This window comes from Mesocricetus auratus, unplaced genomic scaffold, assembly GCF_017639785.1.
Source record: "Mesocricetus auratus isolate SY011 unplaced genomic scaffold, BCM_Maur_2.0 Super-Scaffold_100691, whole genome shotgun sequence".
Lineage (NCBI taxonomy): Eukaryota > Metazoa > Chordata > Mammalia > Rodentia > Cricetidae > Mesocricetus > Mesocricetus auratus.
The window spans coordinates 15,635,987-15,658,361 of NW_024429267.1; the positions used below are offsets into that span (position 1 = coordinate 15,635,987).

At 38.8% G+C, this 22,375-nt stretch overlaps 1 protein-coding gene across 3 annotated transcripts in view; it reads left to right on the plus strand.

The window, feature by feature from the left end:
* Hmgcll1 (3-hydroxymethyl-3-methylglutaryl-CoA lyase like 1) overlaps positions 1-9,681 on the plus strand; it is a 126,453-nt gene extending 116,772 nt beyond the window's left edge. For 2 of the 3 annotated variants that reach the window (XM_040739914.1, XM_040739912.1), the window contains 2 exons: positions 4,346-4,471; positions 7,839-9,681. In XM_040739914.1, the coding sequence (XP_040595848.1) occupies positions 4,346-4,471; positions 7,839-7,949 (237 nt within the window). In that variant the 3' untranslated portion in view covers positions 7,950-9,681. The remainder of the gene's footprint in view (positions 1-4,345; positions 4,472-7,838) is intronic. The other variant, XM_040739913.1, reaches the window with a different exon arrangement.
* Positions 9,682-22,375: the final 12,694 nt, after the last annotated feature.

The following is a 22,375-nucleotide window of genomic DNA, read 5'->3' on the forward strand; positions in this document are numbered from 1 at the left end:
ATCCTCACAATTTCGCATTGAAAGCCTTTTATTTAGAAGAGCACATATAATTGAGAAAGAATTTAGGGACTATAGGATGACATGAAATGATTTCCAAAGTCATGTTACTCTTCTTTAAAAGATTTTTAAAAGGAATTTAACTTTATTACAGATTCATTTGTTTATTTATACTTAAGTGTGTGCCTGTGTGAGTGTGTGTGTACCATGTCTGTGCCAGTGCCCACAGAGGCCAGAGGGCATCTTGGAGTTACAATCTGTGAACCACATGGTGTGGGTGTTAGCAACCAAGTCTGATTACTCTGAAAGAGGAGTAAGGACTCTTAATCATTGAGCCATTTCTCCAACTCCCAAAATTTTATTTATTTTTATTTTTATTTGTGTGAATGCAAGTGTGTCTGTTTGCTTTGGGAATGCAGGTGTCTGGAGAAGCATCCCTTGAAGCTGGAATTGCAGGGAGTTGTGAGCTGCTAAATGTGGGTTCTTGCCACACAGCATGTGTCTTTTGAAAGAACAAGAAGCACATTTAACCATTGTGCTGTCTCTCCAGCCTCAGATTTATTTATGGGGAATGATACATGTATTGTGGCACATATGTGATGGTCAGAGAACAAATTTGGGATTTGTTTTTTTTCCATACACAATATGGGTACCAGGGTGGCCGGATGAGCCATCTTAGTGGCCTCAAATATTGGGGGGCGTTGTTTGTTTTGACTTGATTTTTTGAGACAGTATCTCACTATTTAGCCTTTCTACCCTGAAATTTGCTGTATAGACCAGGCTGGCCTAAAATTCACAGAGCTCCACCTGCCTTCAGAGGGCTAGGATTAAAGGTGTGTGCCACTATGCCCACCATGGGACATAATAATATATTTTTCTCTCCACAGGTAATATAAAGAATGAACATATAAAGAATGAACTCTGTTTAAAATTGCTTACTTAAACTTCGGATCCACTCTGTGGCTAAAGCTTCCTGAGAATTTTGTGCATAACTAATTTGATCACTAGTAAAAAGGCAAAGAACCTTCTCCAGTTCACCTTTTACCCAGGTTATGTCTGCTTTACTGGAGCACATTGTGGCTTACTCCTGCAGTCTTAGTCTGCAAAATAATGCTAACTGGAAAATTCAGTATTTTTATTGATAATCATTTCCATTTACTTATTATTATCGTACACTAAGTAATCAAATTGCACAAAACAGTTGTTTTCTAATTTCTTATATGCACTGAGCACCGTGAGTCACTGACAATAAACAAAACCCACAGCATTAATGAAATAAAAGAGATCCCATTTAACCTACAGATGGAGTTCAGTTGGTAGAGGGCCTGACTTACATGTGGGAATTTCCCAGTTTGGTCTCCAGCATCCTTTAAAACCAGGAGGGGTGGCACATGCTTGTAATCTCAGCACTCAAGCAGTTGAGGCAATAGGAGATGGAGTTCAAGGTTATGTGCAGCTATAAGTGGAGTTCCAAACAAGCCTGGCTACATGAAACTCTGAAAGACATGAGTAACCACACTGTGCATGATTGACAATATTGGTAGCTTGTTGCTGTGTGTATCATACAAATTATTAAGAATGTGGCATTGTGACTCTGTATAGTGTACATTATTTTAACACCAATTTCTTTCCCTTAACTATGTCTATGTAATATTTGTCACTCAATTTTATAGACACAGTTTAAATTACTTCTTATGTGACATTTTACTTCTTTCACAATTTTCCTTCTAGAAATGTGATGAGTTTTCCATAGGTGTATGCATTTATTTATTTGATTTTAATCATCTCATTATTTATACCTAATATGTTAAATGTTCTAAGACAGCATATCTTTGGTAAAGAATTTCTGGGGCACTGGATATTGATAATAATTGTTTACCATAAAATTTCAATTTAAATTCCTACTAGCTGGAATTTTGTTGACTTTCAGTTCTTACAGTCTAAACTTTTAAAATTATGTATTTAGTTATTTATTCATTTTATATTTGTGTGTCAGCTCCAATTCCCAGAATCCGCATGACAGCTCCCAACTGTCTGCAACTCTAGAATCAGGGGATCCACTGTCCTTTTCTGGCTTTCATGGGCAGGGCACGCACATGATACACACATGTAGATGCCCACAAACACCTATAAACATTTTTAAAGAAAATGAAAAAAAAAGAGTGTGTTTTGTCTTTTCACTGTCTTCCATAGAGCAATTAAGATTAAAAAACTGTGCCTTTCTGATAAGGTAATGTGTTTTCTTCTGGGACACCTGCCATTTTAGGGTCCAAATCCTTTTTAGCTAGGCAATGAACATGGCTCAAGGATTTTACACCTCAAGAGAGAATCATCCAGAAGATAGGCTGATGCCACCTCACACCGATCATGCTAGCAGTTTTGGTCTCTTTGTTATTTTACCCTCTATGGAGTTCTTCTTTCTAAAAACACTTACCATGTAATATTGAAGAGCCATGCCATTTGGAACAGAATGTTGTAAAGTTCAGTTTGTGTCTGGACAACACGGACTTGGGGTGGCTGTATTGTATTAGATGCCTAATAGTGGCCATCTGGAGGCCTATGAATCATCACAATGTGGCTTACACCAGAATGACTCCCAAAGAAAACTGTGAAATAATCATTATACAGCTATTCCTGGCAGAATGCCACTTTGTGTGTGTGTGTGTGTGTGTGTGTGTGTGTGTGTGTGTGTGCACGCTGTATAAATATGATCTTGGTGTCAGAGACCGTGACCTCTACTTTCAGGAGCCTGCCTGTGTGTGTGTCTTGTCTTAGGCCTATGTGCCTACCTCCAAGAAGCCAGTGCATTGGTCTATGTGTATTCCCATGTCTGCCTGTATGCAGTTCATGTGTGCCAGCATGTGCCTGGGTGCCTGCAGGCAGCCGCCTGCCTAAAAGACTGTGTGCTGGTAAATAATATCTTATCTGTCCTTGGCTCCTCACAGGGTCTTCAAACTTGACTCTCTTCAACTTCAAGTCCTCCCATGATCCTCTGCCTTTTGTGGTATCAGTGTCTGGTCCTCACACATGGTCAGCATCTTGATATTACAGAGTACCGAGCATCTTTAAAATTAAAACAGGACATGCCCAAGATGGAAATGAGTGGGGTGAATAAGGACTCCAGCTTTAGAAAGTAACCAGGAACAGATCAAAGACATAGCCGGACCCATTCCGGTTAGAGAATTGGTTTAACTAATTTGAGGGGGAGGTTGCCACCACACTTTGAAGGGACCATCAACAATTTTAATGGGTACCCAGTAGCAAGACAGTTGAAACTTCTGTCTCTTTGGATTCCACTTTATAGATTAGCTGCCAAGTAAAAGGAGTGAAGAATTGATTAAGTATTTCTGCAGCCCCCTTCCTCCTGCTGGTTATTGAGCTGTCAGCTTTCCCAAAAGACGGGCATACCCAGCTCCCTTTTTATATTATCAACAGCCTTTACCAAAGACTTTTCTTGACATCGTCATGCTTTTATCTTCCATGGTCTCAGCACATGAACTCCTAATTCCGTATCCCCAAGTCCAAACACCCCATCTATACAAATGTGCAGCTTCCAGAGGCTCTGGGTAGAGGCAGAGGAGGTGATCTCTGGGGACAGAATTCTCCAACAGACCATGCAGTTGCACAAATTTTCTGAAACCACTCTACCTGAGGATCCTCCCTGTCATGTGGGGATGGTATGAGAGAGTCTTTATGTGGTTTGGTGAGAGTTGTGAGCTACTCACACAATACATTAAAACTGATATATAGTTGTTAGTGTGGATTCAATGAATGTGAACTGCTGTAGTTAGAGACCAACACCTTGCCTCTTAAATATGACCTTCTACCAGAGAAACAAAACTTTGTGTGCAAGTTAATGTTGGGTAAATTGGAAAGGTAAATTGGGCTCACAAAGTCCATTGCAGCCTCATCCCTAAGTACCACACACAAGTTCCTGTCTTCTGAGACTTTGATTTAGAGGTGCAATGTTGGAAATACTTTGTGATATTATTGCAACGTTTTAAAGAAATTGGAGAATATACAAAAACAGAAATGAATTAACCTCACTTCAAGCTCTGTCCCCACCAGATGTGCTATTATAGAGAACAAAATCTTACCTTTTAAATTTTGGTGTAAGTCTGGTCCAGCTGCAAAGATCTTTAGCAGAGTTTGTTGGTCTAAGAGACAAATTTGGTCGGAGAAGGAATTGGTTCCCCAGGGACTATTCTAGCATCGAGTGAATGGAGACTGTGTTAAGATAACGGGTTCAAAGTTTGCTTGCTGTTTCTTCGTGACAGGAGCTAAATAGGAACGAGTGATTCATATTCCACACGTGCACATGCCTTAGGTGTTATGGTTTGTTTTTCAGATGGGGGTTAATGTGGTGGACTCTGCTGTTTCCGGGTTAGGTGGCTGTCCTTATGCAAAAGGTGCTTCAGGGAATGTAGCCACTGAGGATTTGATTTATATGCTTAACGGCATGGGGCTCAATACAGTAAGTTCTTTCAAAACACTTTTTTAATATCTGTGCTTTTTCTTCAGGTCCAAACAGGAATACCTTCTCAAACTTGAAAAGCAACTGAGGTCAAAGTTTTACTACACATTTGCTATTTGCTGTAATGTACAGAGGGAAAATACAGTGAAAGGGTTTCAGGGACTTTGTAAGAGCTTATTGCTATAGCTCAGTCACCAGCAGTGTTCTCATTGCATGTTATAAAGTTTTATGAACTCTGAAGTAATTTCCCATATATTGTCTGCTTTGATTTTATATACTTTCTGTGTGAGAACTCCTGTCTTTGGGATTACAATGTTGTGTAGTTTTGCTCCTAGTAGGAAGTTGAGATCCTCAGGCAGGCAGGGATTGTGTTGGACTGGGGTTTCTGACACTTTGTAAATGGTCAGTGGAAGAACAAAGTTTAACCAAACTTCAGATGTAAGACATTAGGTAGTAAGAATAGCCTCTTTCTAAGTACCTGCCAAGGAAGGTCTTGTATGCTAACACCTGCTGAACTTTATGCTTAGTAACGACATCTATCAGCATAGGGGAGATCCTGTTTTATGGGAAACTGTGAAACACAAGAAAACTGTTCTGAGATTGTTACACATCCAAACCATAAAAGCTTACACTCTAAATTCCCCTCACTCCTTCCGCTTCAGTCTCACTGTGATTACACAGTTCCTCCCAAAGCAGTCAACTCCCCTACCATCCCATTCTGTTCTTCACTGCTTACCCTTATTTATGCTTTCGTGTTATTCTGAGTGCTCTTTTACATCACGCCTTATTTCACCTAGAAAGTGAGGTACTGTCAGCTGGTCCATTCCTAGCATCACTCCGGCTATACCGCAGGCAAAGGTGCTTCCATGGAATTCTGTATTTTTACTTGTTCATGATCCCTAGAGCTATATTGTGGTATTGTTTATCCTCCTAGCTTCCTGAACAATCAAAATGCAATCATTATAGCTTATTCTTACTCAGTGTCTGTAACATACAGATGCTCAATAAATATTCATTGAGATTTTACCTGGCACCAAAGACTAGCAGCTGTTGTCTATAAACAACAAAATCTATTGCTTATCTTCTCTGTAGGAAAGTATAGGTTTATTTACACAGAGGCCTAATCATTGTTTTAGAAGGCAGTGACTGAAAATGAAAAGAAATGGATCCTTTCTTAGAACTTAAATGAATGAATTGTTTAATTAACAGCCGGTGTTAAATGTAACTTAAGGTTTCAATGCCAAATTCCAGAAAATCAAATGACAAGCTAAGGACTGGTCAGGTGGAGGAGGATTTTAACACCGAGGAGCACTATAGTCACGTAGTCACTTTCAATCACAGTCCCAGTTATTTACCAAGAGCAAGTAATTACAGAACCTTAGTTCTTTGCTGAGTGCACATCTGCTGCACTAATTGTGGTTCCAGACTTGCATGTGAGTTCATCACAAGCACAAGACTTTATCTGTAATGCAAGGACACACATACCATGCTTCTGCTTAAGCAACTGCCAGTGAGCTTGTGTTTCTCCCAAAAAAGGCTTGCTGTATTACACACTCTGGCCTGTTGGTACCTCCTTCATTACAGATGGCATCTGTGACAGGTTTTCCCACTGTTACCCACATGCACTGTGGCTCTCCTCATTCTCCACATAAACTGTGCATTTTTCTAGGTCTTCTGTGTTGATCATCTTTGCTTACACTGCTTCTTGTAGCTTCTTACTTTTCACCATAGAAAACACGAGTTGTACCTTCATAGACTCCTCTCTGGCATGCTCTTTCTACTCTTTTCTTGTGAGTTACTTGGTCTTTTAATCACGTGGGCATATCTCTCTCCACAGACTCGAGTATAGTACAGAAGTTTATAATTATGAGTCTGTAATTTCCCATGCACACATAAAGTTCATGAAGGCAAAAAAATATACAATTGATGTGTAACCTCATGATATATCATTTACTATCTAGACATCTGATAAAGGATTTAAGATTAAATACAGTATTTTTCATAATCACATCAGTTAATTAAATGAAATTATAAAGATCAAAACAAAAGTCTATCTTGAGATAATATTAGCATATTCTATGCATAATTGTTAGAAATGGAATTCTTACAAAGTTTAGAGGAACATTAATGACTGAAATAGTCCAACAAACCCTTACTTGATCTAATTCAGAAGTGTAAGACATATGAAACTACTTAGATACCATTGTATTAGGAATTTAAATTAAAATATAGACTCAGATACTCCATGACAGAAACAAATCTCTCAAATCAAAAAGAATGCTGCTCCCCTGAAAGCATGTTAATAATGTAATAGAATAAAAGTGGTTTTAAAGAATCATTTTACAAAAATTTTTATGACCTTTGTTAAAAATAGAAATAAAAATGAGTGTTCTGAAACATGTCTAGAAAGAGAAATTGAAGTGAGCATGTTATCAAAAGCTTTGTGAATTTTCCTCCTTATTCATTTTAGGAGAAAGTCAGATTTCCATGCATATTAAAAATAGCTACCAGCAGTTTACTAACAAAGATTAATTTTGATTGTTAGTTCTCACTGTTTCCAGCTCATGTTGAAGAAACGTGTAAAGGCATGTGAGATGCAACATGGAGGCAAATATAGGTGGACACTCCATATATGTGTCTTCCCAGTCATAACAAAAGTACTGGGCAAAACACTGCTGTTACTCACTCCAAGGCGCACAAAGGAGGACTGTGCCTTGAACTTGGCCTTCACACCAACTGTGATATGTCATTCATGGGTTTTCCTAAGCCTCAGTTGCTTTTATTTATCCTTTCACATAAGGTGTTGGACACAGAAGGTGCCATTGTATATAAAATTGTATACTAAATATTGCTCATTTTCTCTGACTTACAGGTCCCCATTTCATATCATGTCACAATTATGCATATTGTAAAAAGAAAAACAAACAAAAATCATCTGTCTTTCCTGGAATCCATATAAATGTATCCAGTTTGTTTCTTTATATGTAATAAAGACATCGTTTTTCCCAATTTAGTTTTTATCTATAAACTTCTCCAATGCATTTTTACTTTATTTCCTCTTCCTTGATACTTTATGAACTGTTTTTCAATTCTATGATTGTTCTTAAACATTAGAGATGTTTGTGAATTATACTGTGATTTGGAGGAGTTTCCTCCATGCGTTTTAATAAAGTGGAGAAATCTAAAACATTGTTTACATAGTTTATGAAAATAAATGTTGACCCTGAATTGATAATGAGCAAATAAATGTTTGATCATTTTAAACAGTTAAGCAACTACTAGTGAGAAAAAAAGAATTTGCTTTATCTTTTTTCTTTTTCACTCTAATTCCCCATCTCATTCGGTCTCTTTTCTTTTTCCTTGCCAGGGTGTGAATCTCTGCAAAGTGATGGAAGCTGGTGACTTTATTTGCAAGGCAGTGAATAAAACTACAAACTCTAAGGTCGCACAAGCTGCCTTCAAAGCTCGACTTGAATGAATTTGGGATTTAAGACTTAAAAGATACATTTCATTCCCAATTCATTGCAGAATGCCAACTCAATCTGAAATGGAAGTTAATTATATAGGGCTGGGAAAGAAGAGATGCTATGAAAAGATTGTCACTGCGTAGACCACGAAGTAGACTGAAGGTTAATACCAGCCATTTGTTGAATTGAAAGTTGAGAATTTAACACTGGCACACATCCTTCTATATGTGGACAAAGCCTGCTCAATTGCTCTACAGAAAATATTTAACTTTTACCTTAGTAGATGTGAAAATTGACTTCAGATTTCTCTAAGTATTGAATACCGTGTTAGTACTTCATCAAGCCAACTTACCACAGGGTACATATTGTTAGTAGTTTACAACCTGCGACACAATGCAGAGTGTGTGGCCCTGGCATTGTGTTTTCTGCCTCTGGATCCCGACTTTCCATTTGCCAAGTTTGTTAAGTTATAGACCAAGAGCCAAATTTTCATCTGACCCTACATAATTTTTAGCAATAGAACTTTTATATTCAAGTATGGCTAACATCTGTTAACTATTTCAGTGACTTTACTATGCTCCAAGATGCTGTGGTCAATGGCAAAATGCCATATCCTGAAAACACATCATACCTCCCATGTTTGTTCCATGCATCCAGTTTGCTGTGTTTTACAGTTATATCAATTATAAGAAAAAATCCACCTGTGTTATTTAAATATGGAGAAACTATAAGGCATAGCTTTTGTCCTGGTATCTAAGGGACAGTAATGACTGTAGGCTGATATAGATGTCACAGTCTGTTTCCATAGTATCTAATTTATTTCTGAATAGCACAAGGAAATGGTGTTGTAATTTAAAGAATATTAATATAATTTTTAACCGATAAAAATTCTGTTTCCATTGACTTACTGTACCCTAAATGTTTATTTTTGTTTTACTTTAGGATATGTATTTTAAAGTTAAAGTGGTAGAAATCCTATCTATTGTCTCAAAAAGAATTGCCAGGGACAATAAAAATTAATACATCGAAGATCAAGGCCTGGTGATGGCCCAGTAGCTAAAAATCACTGGCTGTCCTTCCAGAGGACCTGATTTTGGTTCCCAGCACCACATGGTGATTATATACTATTTCCAACTCCAGTTTCAGGGGATCTGATAGCTTTTTCTGACCTCTGCATGTACCAGTCAGACAGATTGTCCATGGACATACATGCAGGTAAAATATCTCTAACATAACATATTGTAGATGTCCTAGAAGTAAAGACATTGAGATGAAAGTATTCCAGAAAATAAGAGGGATGTTGATTAGAACCAAAATACCATTAAAGGTATCTAGGAAAAAGATAGAATGGAAACATTTGGATTGACAAAGAAACCTAAATTTCTACAGATGACTCCATCTTGTTAGCTTGTAACATGGTTCTTCGTAGGTTCTGTGACAGCATGCTTTTCTCCCAGAGCACAAGGAGCAATTCTGTGCTTGGAGGTTCAAGTTGATGAGGCAGCAAAGTTGCAGCCAGTTGCGCATGCACCTCAGTACTGTCTTCCTGCAGGTCTCTCTTGCACAGTAGGTGTGGTGATTTGACGGTAACGGTCCCCATGACCTTATTGGAAGTGGTGCTCTTAGGAGGTGTGGCTTTGCTGGAGTAGATATGGCCTTGTTGGAGAAAGTGTGTCACTGTGGAGGTGGGCTTTGTAGTCTCATATTTGCTCAAGCCATGCCCAGTGTCTCAGACCACTTCCTGTTGCCTGTAGGTCAATATGTAGGACTCTCAGCTCTTTCTCTAGCACCATACCTGCCTTCATGCCACCATATCATGCAATGTTGATAATGGACTAAATCTCTGCAATTGTAAACCACCCAATTAAATGTTTTCATTTATAAGACTTGCTGTAGTCATGGTGTCTCTTCACAGCAATAGAAACTCTAGCTAAGACATTTGGATACTGACAGGCAGCTGCATCAAATGTGCTTATCCTTCCATTTTTGGGGGGAAATTGATTTTTTTTTAATCTCAAAGGGAGTGCTCAGTTTTGAGACATTTGGGGAAACATCTGCTCATGTAAACTACTTATAAAATCAATGACCAGCATTGTTGTTTTGAAATGAAACTCTAAGTTCTCCCAAAAACAGAGAAAGTGTAGACCTCAGATGTTACACAGCTACATGGTGCCTATCTCAGGGTACCAGCTGACTTCCCTAACCACCTTGGTATTACCTAATCACACTTAATGAAAACTGGCCTATGTTTTGCCATCTTGCTCTCTCCCTATTCTGTCTGAAGTTCTTAGGAAGAATTCTCCCAGAATATTTCAGCTAACCACGAAATTTTGCAATCATTGCGAGACTCATTGAAAAACCAAACAAAAAGCTCATCCACACATATTTTGATACTAAGTTTTTTATTCTACTTAGAAAGGCTTAAGAATAAAAGCAAATATAAGTTTTATTGGAATGTGAATGAAAACAATCTTTCTCCACGTCTATTCTTAAGTTAAGGAAAATATGCATTCTGGAACTTGAAGTATGTTTTATCATATGGATGTGTTTCTCTTCTGTGATACACAATTATTTTAGAAGGGCTCTGTAGCTTCTGGTCTGGGACTGTTGCTAAGTAGTAGATCACTTTATCTAGGATGTGTAAGAACCTGAGTTTGTTCTCCCCACTCAAGACACCAATAAGCAGAAAGAATTATGCATTCTGAAAGTAAAAATTTTGTCAACTTGAACTCCAAACAAACAAATTTAATCTGGTGGTAATTTTCTAGTAAACTCAATGTTCTCTTTACATGTTTAGCATTCTATTCATTATAAAACTTAATAAAGACTTTCTTAGTTGTATGTATATGGCTCTTAATTTTCACATATATGCTCTTCATTTTGATAATTTTGTATACTCTATCATTTAAATGAGTAATTCTAAATATGAGTTAAAGTACCAAACACTGAATAAATGATTCATAAATATTGTCCCTTTCATATTTGTAAAGAAGTAAAACTGAAGACTAAAACTAGAAACAAATATGAATTAAAATAATAGACAAGGAAGATCGCAGTAAACATCTAAGATCATTTTGCTCTCATGAACTGGGAGATATGATGCATGATATAGGCCCAAAAGTGAAGAGATAGTTGGGAAGGAATGACAAGTGAGGAGAGGGTCACAGAAAACAGTCAGGAAATGGGACAGAATGAGATAAGGGAAAGAAGGGGGAGATAAATCTAATTTTTGGCAATGAATACCTTATGGACAGAAACATCACACAGGGTTATACTTTAAGTGGTATAAAATTACAAAATATATAAATATTTTAAACCATATTAAACATTATAAGTGGGACACATCAGTTAGTATAGTCTGAACTGCAGGAAAAGTTGGGATGTAATGTATGAGACAAGAATAAAAGAAAAACAAACTATAGGCAAACAGAAAACCCTGAAACAACAAGTTTTAAAACTCACTTACCTGAAAAAATATTTAGAATTTGGTTTTCCATCATTGTTTACCTCAGTGGCTCATTCATTCACTAAGTGGCTTCTCCTCCTACTGTGTGGTTCACCTGCAGATACCAGCTCCTGAGAGTGCAAGCTCATTGCAGTGCCCCCAGTCTTGCATTGCACACAGCTGTCAGTCTGTTCAGGACCCTTTCCCTTTCCCTTTCCCGCGATTTGTTAGCATCAAAGTACAGTATACACTTACACCCTTGCAGACTTCCTCTCATGTTTCATGCAGAGTATCATGACAAGCCCTTTCCAAAGACCTTTGTTCTCATAGGACTAGACCAGGAGGACAAACTAAATATGTGTCTCGCAGCAGTCAGAAAAGAAGTTCTGGTGGAAATACATGGTATGGTGAGACAGAGAGGTGAGTCTATAAGTCCAAGGAAGAAGCCTATATATCTCTAGGACAGGAGGAAAAGGGAAATTTTTTTATTTCAATGGTGTAGATTTTATATGGACGTATTATCATCTAGGAGGTCTTGATCCAGTTCACGGCTTTTTTTTTTTTGCCAGTTAAAAATTTAGAAGGTAGGGAAAATGTCACCAGGGAACTGTAGGGTAATTCTCAAAAACAGCTGCAGACAGAAGCAGTCACAGATAATGGATTCAGTTAGGGGTGAGGAAACACACATAGACCACACACAGAGAAATGACTTTGGTTACCTCTGGGGGTACTCAGGAAGCCAAAGGCAGATCTTTCCTTAGAGATGGGGGTTTTATGGGTCTTTGTGGGGTCTTCCTGTCCTAATTTAGGGTTTGTCAGTTTGAAAAAAGATGGAAGTTTATATTATTGGTACACAAGTTTGGTTTAAAAACCGGTTGGTCTGGCCTTCAATTTGTTGGACCAGTCCATAGGCAGGGGTCCTACAGGCAGTATCAAAAGCCCACCAGACACTGGTAGTGGCTGTACAGTGACAGATCATGAAGAATGGTAACACTCTAAGGTTGCTGTGTGGTGAATGCATAAAATCAGACCTGTATCAGTGCTGGCTTACCTTGTTCTGCTGATGGTCTCCTGTAGCTATTTCAAGCTAGATCCAAGTTTGCATATCTGTTCTCACTTTATTTTCACCACACAGCCAGTGGCACATTCCCACTTGATTTAAGTGCTTTTTGTTTTTATTGCATAGCATTTCTTCCATATCCTACATCCTCCCTGGCTCAGTCTTCTTACTTAGGCTGATTCTTTGGCTTCCTCCTCTTGTCCTATGTCTTCAACTTCAAACTCAAAGCATACAATCGCCTTTTTGAAAGAAAGGCAGACCTACCGCACCACGGCTTGCATTTTGACAAGGCCTGAGCAGTTAAGTTGGTAAGTTCTTGGCTCTTCTTGTTTCAGATCACTTTGGCGTCTACTTAACATCAGAAGTCTCATGTTGAATATTTTATAGCAAGTTCCTCATCAAGTACCATACTCTAACCTATGTCTTTGGTCTGCTACCTAATGTATGTATTTAAAAAAGTAACAAAGTGGGGGCGGAGATAAGAAAGACAACAATACAGAAAGACCAGAAGCTCTTAGTTTGTGTGGACTTCATTCAATCAAGGGAGCACAGTAGGAAATTTTTTAAGAAATGTTTTAAGAACTTGGAGTTACCTGTAGGAGGTCATGTAGCTTCACCGCCCCATTTCTTCCTTCTGTTCTCTTAGACCCAGGACACAGTGAGGTATGGCACACTTCCAAGCTCCTCCGTATTTCTCCTGTCATGAACTCTCTCCGCTCTTGTAACAATTCATGTTTCTGCACAGTTCATCATAAAGAGACCCAAGAAACTGGAAATTAAAGTGGCTGTCCTCCAGAAGCAAACATGCACCTGAGTGAGCAGGTCCTTTAACCTAGTATCCTCCCTGCTTATACTGCTCTGCCTAGACATGACTGGCTCCTTTTAATTAAGAGATCGGCATCAGCTTCACAATGCAATCTTATGTAAACCTTTAGACTCACTCACCTAAACTGCCCTGGAAAGAGAAGTCTTGCCATCTTTGAGCTTCTATTCACACACAGTGGACATGTAACATACCAATCATCCATTCATCTAGTTACAAGTTACTGAGTCCTTGTTGAAAGCCAAGCTTACTGTGTGTAGTCAGAGCAAAATCTCTAAACAGATCTGAGCAGATGTAGAGTCGGTGACAGGTAACCCATGGTTTCATTTCTCACTTGCCTTGGTTCAAGTAGCAGGGCACTAATTGAGAAATGTCTAATTCGGATTCCTTGCTTGGAAGTAAGCAATTTACACCTTCTAACCTGAAGAAAACATGCCCACCCCAGAATATTTTAACAACTTATCAAACTTTTATTTTAGACTTTTAACTTGTTTATTTGTCTAGTTGTTTTTCCCAATCAAAATATATGTTCATATATTATGTTTCATAGCAGCATAATATTAGATCCATATCATTAACTTTGCAAAAACGTTATATCCAAATGGATTAAAGAACCAAATGCAAAACTTGAAAATGCTGAAACCGTTAGTAGAAAACACAGGCGGTACCCTATAAGACACAGGTGTAGGCAAGAACTTTCTAAGACCCCATTTGCCCAGGAATTAAGGTCAGACAAGTGAGACCTCATGAAGCAATAAAGTTTTTGTACCAATAAAGATAGAGTCAACTGACTGAGGAGAAAACCCACAAAATGGGAGAGAATCTTTGCCAGTTATGCATCTGACAGAAGAGTGTTAAGATGCAGAATGCATAATGAACTAAAAAAAAAAAAGAGTCAAGCCAAAAAGAAAACTGTCCCATTTAAAAAACAGCAACAACAAACAACAAAACAGGCTATGCTTCTGTAGAGAAGAAATAAAAATGGCTAAGAAATACCTCAGAACCTGGTTCACCACCTCTAGAAATTTAAGAAATGCAAATCTAAACAAGTGTGGTATTTCCTCCCACTCCAATTAATATACTTAAAATCAACAAAACAAATGATACAAAATTCTGGCAAGGATGTGAGGAAAGGGAAATCCTCATTCACTGTTAGTAGGATTCCAGCCACTCTGGTAATCAGTATGTAGAATTCTCTGAAAGCTAAAAATAAATCTACCTTATGATCTATATACCATTCCTTGACACGTGTCCAAAGAATACAACATTTTACTCCACGGATACTTGCTCAGTCATGTTCATCACTGCTCTATTTGCAACAGCTAGAAGATGGAAACAACCCAAAAATCTTTCAAGTGATGGATGAAATATGATAATGTGGAAGGTGCCATGGGAGGGAAGCAAACAAGATTCCTACTGCACTGAGACACCTATGGCTCACAACAATAATGAATATGGTACGACAGCTCTAAAGGTGCAGTAGCATGTCTCATATATTTTAGTAACCAACAGCTCCTAATTGGACTTAAGGCCCATTCAATAGGAGGTAATCATGTCTGGTTGAAAAAAGCTAGTCAACTATCTGGGCTAGTATGATTGTAGACCTTAGAGGAGAACTTTCTATGGTCACTTTACTAAAGCAGAATAATTCCTTACTGTACTCTAAAAGTCTACCCGTGTACACACAGGTGAGTGTGGCTCTCGTCTCTCATCAAAGGGGCTTCTCTTTGCAGCAGACGGGCACCATTGCAGAAAACCATAACTGGTCAAAATGAGGAGAACAACTGATCATGGGGTTCCCAGCACTAGTGGATAAAGAGAAAACATAGCTCCTGCACAAAAGGCTCAAGGAATACCACAGAAGAGTGGGGATTGTAAGATGTAGAGGAGCAGGAAGTCTGCTGTGTTGAAAAGTAAATATAAAAGTAAAATCATAAAATCACTGGGAAATTGCCAGAGAGGAGATGAAAAGCAAGGAGTCAGCTGAAAGGGAATGTGGCCAGCAAACAATGACACTGCAGTTAGAGAGCAGGCTTACTGGTCAGTGCATTTCTGCTGTTCCTGGGGCTTCTATGGTATTACCTGATTTTAGGCTCTGGAGACAAGCAGCTCGTTATTAGTCTTAGCTTTTACTCAACGTTATGCAGCCTTATTAAATTTATCTAATGCCTTTAAATATCTCTACTGTCACTGGTAAAACATACACACAACCCCCCCAACACATGCACAAAAATCAATAGTCTTTCTATAGCTATTGGAGAGATTTCATGGAAAAATGCTTTATGTTTGGCAAAGTGCCTGGCACTTAGTAAGTGATCAGTAAATGTTAAGTGTCATCAATTTTATTATCCTTTCTCATGGCCAGTTTTCCTCTAATATGAGTTAACCCCAAGAGAAGAGCTCATAAAAGATCATCCTCCATTTCTGTTTTATGTGAAGTCTATATTGTTTTTAAAAGAACTGCCATGTTATCCAAAAGACAACTTATCACCAAACAGCAAACTCTGTACCTTTCAGTGGATGTGCTTGTGTGATGCTGCATCCACTCAGCTCTGCATCCTGAGATAGTCTTTCCTGAATTTGTGTAAGTACAACTTGCCTTGGGATTTTATAGGAATTTTATTGATTCACAAGGCTCAATATTTGTCTTAGTTTGCTATTGCTGTGTTAAAGATGATGATCAAGGGTAATGTGGGCTTATTTGGTTTACAGGTTATAGCACATTATAAAGGGAAGCCAAGGCAGGAACTGGGAGGCAGGAACTGAAATGATGGAGAAACACTGTGTATTGACTTGCTCTTCCTGGCTTGCTCAGCTTTCTTTCTTGAAGAACCCATAATCACCTACCCAGGGATGTAATAGTGGAGTGGTTCCTTCCACATCAAACATCATTCAAGAAAATGCCCCATAGGCTTAATTATTAGCTAATACTATGGGTCATTTTCTCAACCGACATTCCCCCCTTTTTAGATAACTCTAGCTTGTGTCACATTGACAAAACAAACAACAAACAAAAGAACTCCACAACTAACCAGGACCGTGTTCATATTCCATATCCCTCAAAGCCAGGAACTGTCAAAATATAGGGAAATGGCCTTATACTTTTGGCAGACAAGCAATTGGAGCAGGTAGATATTGGTATTAATTGTCACATGAATTACCAGTGATGATTGTTTGATAGTCTCCTTAACTATGTAGGCTTGAACTTTCTCCTTGCTCTACATGATTCTATTAGAAATTTGGGTGGTGATCCAGAAGACCGGCCCACACAGGAAAGACATCAGCCCTTCCAAGACCCCAACCACAGCGAGTCCAGCTTTAGGTGAGATTGGGTCTCGGGGGGGACCGCCCACCCAACACCCATCCCCTTGATCTTCCGGGCCGATCCTGGCATCCAGAAGACCCGCGCACACAGGAAAGACATCAGCCCTTCCAAGACCCCAACCACAGTGAGTCCAGCATCAGGAAAGACATCAGCCCTTCCAAGACCCCAACCACAGCGATTCCAGCTTCAGGAAAGACATCAGCCCTTCCAAGACCCCAACCCCAGCGAGTCCAGCTTCAGGAAAGACATCAACCATTCCAAGACCCCAACCCCATCGAGTCCAGCTTCAGGAAAGACATCAGTCCTTCCAGGCCCCAAACTCCGTGTCAGCATCCCCAGCTTCAGCTTCAGGAAGGAAGGAGACAAGTGGAGACAGAAAGACTCCACCAGCACCCACTGGAAGAAGAGATGGGAAGAAGACAGAATAAGAGCTCACTCAACAATAGAAACACCAACATGATCCCACCAGAATCTAGGGATCCAACACCAGCAAGACCCGAAAAGCAGTACATAGATGAAGAAGAGGAGACAGACCTTAAAAATTATTTCATGAAGATGATGGAGACCCTCAAAGAAGAAACGAGGAAATCCTTAAAGAAATAGAAGAAAAAACAAACAAAAAAAATCCATGAAATGGGGGAAAAATTCAAGAAATAAACAAATCTCTCAAAGAATCTAAAGAGCACCAAGAAAAAACAACCAAAAAAAATTAAGGAAACAACTCAAACAGTTGAAGGATTGAAAGCTGAAATAGAAACGATAAAGAAAACACAAAATGAAAGGATGCTGGAAATAGAAAAGCTGGGTAAATGATCAGGAACTACAGATGCAAGTATCACCAATAGAATACAAGAGATAGAAGAGAGAATCTCAGGTGTTGAAGACTCATTAGAGGATATAGAGTCGTCAAGCAAAGAGAATCTCAAAACCAACAAATCCTTAACACAAAATATCCAGGAAATATGGGACACCGTGAAGAAGCCAAACCTGAGAATAATAGGTATAGATGAAGGTGAAGAAATACAACTCAAAGGTACAGAAAACATATTCAACAAAATCATCGAAGAAAACTTCCCTAACCTAAAGAAAGATATGCCTATGAAAATACAAGAATCTTACAGAACACCAAATAGGCTGGCCCAGAAAAAGAAGTCACCTCGCCACATAATAATCAAAACATCAAACCTACAGAGTAAAGAGGAAATATTAAGAGCAGCTAAGGAAAAAGGCCAAGTAACATACAAAGGCAGACCTATCCGAATTACACCTGACTTCTCAATGGAAACGATGAAAGCCAGAAGATCCTGGACAGATGTCGTACAAACGCTAAGGGAACAAGGATGCCAGCCCAGACTACTATATCCAGCAAAGCTCTCAATTACCATAGATGGAGAAAACAAAATATTCCATGACAAAGCCAGATTTAAACAATACGTATCCATGAATCCAGCTCTACAGAAAATGCTAGAAGGAAAACCTAGATCCAAGGAAGATAACTACATTCACAAAGACACAGGCAATATATAATCCCACTTTACAAAACACCAAAAGAAAAAGGGAGGCGAAAGTACACAAAATAACTTCACTAACAATAAATCAAGCACAAACAAGGATCATCAATCAATGGTCATGAATATCCCTCAATGTCAATGGCCTCAACTTGCCTATAAAAAGACACAGACTAGCAGAATGGATACGAAGACAGAAGCCTTCCTTCTGCTGCATACAAGAAACACATCTCAACATCAAAGACAGATGTTATCTCAGAGTAGAGGGTTGGGAAAAGATCTTCCAATCAAACGGTCCCAAGAAACAAGCGGGTGTAGCAATCCTAATATCTAACAAATTAGACTTCAAACTAAAATCAATAAAATGAGATGAAGAAGGACACTTCATATTCATCAAAGGAAAAGTACATCAAGACGAAGTCTCAATTTTAAACATCTACGCCCCAAATACAAAGGCACCTACATTCGTGAAAGAAACATTACTAAAGCTCAAAATGCACATAAAATCTCACACACTAATAGTAGGAGACTTCAACACTCCGCTCTCACCGTTAGACAGGACCTCCAGACAGAAACTTAACAAAGAAACAAAAGAACTAATAGAATTTATGACCCAACTGGGTTTAACAGACATCTATAGAACATTCCACCCAAATACAAAGGTATATACCTTCTTCTCGGCACTACATGGAACCTTCTCTAAAATTGACCACATAAAAGGAAACATAGCAAATCTCCACAGATACAAAAAAATTGGAATAACCCCCTGCATCTTATCAGACCACCATGCATTAACATTAGAATTCAACAATAACACAAATCGTAGAAACCCTACAAACTCATGGAGATTGAACAATGCACAATTGCACCATCTCTGGGTAAAGGAACAAATAAAAAAGTAATTAAAGACTTCCTCGATTTCAATGAGAATGAAGACACAACATACACAAACTTATGGGACCCTTTGAAAGCAGTGCTGAGAGGAAAGTTTATAGCACTAAGTGCCCACATGAAAAAACTGGAGAACAGTCATACTAGAGAATTAATAGCACAGCTGAATGTTCTAGAACAAAAAGAAGCAAACTCCCCCCAGGAGGAGCAGACGCCAGGAAATAATCAAATTGAGGGCTGAAATCAATAAAGTAGAAACCAGGAAAACACTGAGAAGAATCAATGAAACAAAGAGTTGGTTCTTTGAGAAAATCAACAAAATAGACAAACCTCTGTCCAAACTAACCAAAAGACAGAGCATGCTAATTAACAAAATCAGGCATGAAAAAGGGGACATAACAATGGACTCTGAGGAAATCCAGAGAATCATCAGGGCATACTTTGAAAATCTGTACTCCACAAAATTTGAAAATTTAAAGGAAATGGACAATTACCTGGATAGATATCACTTGCCAAAACTAAATCAAGAACAGATAAACAATCTAAACAGACCTATAACCCCTAATGAAATAGAAGCAGTCATCAAAAGTCTCCCAAACAAAAAAAGCCCAGGCCCAGATGGCTTCAGTGCAGAATTCTACCAGAAATTCAAAGAAGAGCTAATTCCAATACTCCTCAAAGTATTCCACACAATAGAAGCAGGAGGCTCACTGCCAAACTCTTTCTACGAGGCTACAATTACCTTGATACCCAAGCCACACAAAGACACAACTAAGAAAGAGAACTATAGACCAATTTCCCTCATGAACATCGATGCAAAAATACTCAATAAAATACTCGCAAACCGGATTAAAAAACACATCAGAAAAATCATCCACCATGATCAAGTAGGCTTCATCCCAGGAATGCAGGGATGGTTCAACATTAGAAAATCTATCAATGTAATCCACCATGTTAACAAACTGTGAAAGAAAAACCACATGATTATCTCACTAGATGCTGAAAAAGCCTTTGACAAAATTGAGCACCCCTTCATGATAAAGGTCCTAGAGAGATCAGGGATAACCGGAACGCACCTGAATATAATAAAACCAATATACAGTAAACCAACAGCTAACATCAAACTAAATGGAGAGAAACCCAAAGCAATTCCTCTAAAATAAGGAACAAGACAAGGCTGTCCACTCTCTCCATGTCTCTTCAATATTGTACTTGAAGTTCTAGCTACAGCAATAAGACAACAAAAGGAGATAAAGGGGATATAAATAGGAAAAGAAGAAGTCAAACTTTCACTATTTGCAGATGATATGATAGTTTACATGAGTGACCCAAAAAACTCCGCAAGGTTACACCTAGAGCTGATAAACACCTTCAGAAATGTGGCAGGATACATGGTAAACTCAAAAAAATCAGTGGCCCTATTATATACAGATGATGAAGAGACTGAGAAAGAAATCAGAGAAACATCACCCTTTACAATGCCCAAAAACAGCATCAAATATCTGGGGATAATGTTAACTAAGGAAGTGAAAGACCTGTATATCAAGAACTTTGTGTCTTTACAGAAAGAAATCAAAGAAGATACCAGAAAATGGAAAGATCTCCCATGCTCTTGGATTGGTAGGATCAACATAATAAGAATGGCAATCTTTCCAAAAGCAGTATACAGATTCAATGCAATCCCTATCAAAATTCCATCACAATTCTTCAAGGACATGGAAAGAATATTAATCAACTTTATATGGAAAAACAAAAGGCCCAGGATAGCCAAAACAACCCTATACAATAAAGGAACTTGAGGAGGCATCACCATACCTGACTTCAAGCTCTATTATAGAGCTATAGTCCTGAAAACAGCTTGGTATTGGCACAAAAATAGGCAGGTAGACCAATGGAACCGAATCAAAGCCCTAATTTTAACCCAAACACCAATGCACACTTGATTTTTGACAAAGAAGCTGAAACTGTACAATGGAAAAAAGAAAGCATCTTCAACAAATGGTGCTAGCATAACTGGGTATTGGTATGCAGAAGACTGCAGATAGATCCATGTTTATCGCCTTGTACAAAACTTAAGTCCAAATGGATCAAAGTTCTCAGCATAACTCCAGCCACACTGAAACTTTTAGAAGAGAAAGTGGGAGATACTCTTCAACGAGTTGGTACAGGAGACCACTTCCTAAACATAACACCAGTGGCACAGGCACTGAGATCGACAATTAACAAATGGGACCTTCTGAAACTAAAAAGCTTCTGTAAGGCAAAGGACACAGTCAAAAAGACAAAAAGGCAGGCCACAGAATGGGAAAAGATATTCACTAACCCTACATCTGACAGAGGGCTAATCTCCAAAATTTACAAAGAACTCAAGAAACAAGTCTCCAAAACACCAAAGGATCCAATTAAAAGGTGGGGTACAGAACTAAATAGGAATTCTCAATAGAGGAGGCTAACATGGCCAAGAGACACTTAAGAAAGTGCTCAACATCCTTAGCCATCAGGGAAATGCAAATCAAAACAACTCTGAGATACCATTTTACTCCTGTCAGAATGGCTAAAATCAAAAACACCGAAGACAATTTATGCTGGAGAGGATGTGGAGAGAGGGGAACACTCTTCCACTGCTGGTGGGAGTGCCGACTCATACAGTCTCTTTGGAAATCAGTATGGAGATTCCTCAGGAAAATGGGTATTAATCTACCACTAGACCCAGCAATTCCACTCTTAGGCATATATCCAAATGAGGCAAGTTCATACAACAAGGGCATCTGCTCCACTATGTTCATAGCAGCATTATTTGTAATAGCCAGAACCTGGAAGCAACCTAGATGCCCCTCAACTGAAGAGTGGATAGAGAAAATGTGGTACATTTACACGATGGAGTATTACTCAGCAGAAAAAGACAATGGAATCTTGAAATTCGCAGTTAAATGGATAGCACTGGAAGAAACCATCCTGAGTGAGGTAACCCAGTCGCAAAAAGACAAACATGGTATGTACTCACTCATATATGGATGTTAGACATGGATCAGGATAGTGCTAGTCTGCACTTCCACTGATAGAGAGTCTGGGAAACAGGAAAGAACCTAAAAGATATGCATATATGCATAGTACCCAAGAGAAGAGGATTCAGACAAGATCCTCTGAATGGATGGGGAACACGGCGAGGGGTGGAGAGAGTGGGAGCTGGGAAGAAGAGAGGGGGTGAAGAAGAAGAGAGTTGGTCATGGGGGAACAGGAAGTTGAGTGGGTGGGGGTAGAATAGGGGGAAGAGGGAATCATAGGATAGAAGGCAGATCAGGCACCAGAGTGACCTCGAGTGATCTAAAGGGATAACACCAATTGGCAAGCTAAGCAGTAGTGGAGAGACCACCTCGAATGCGCA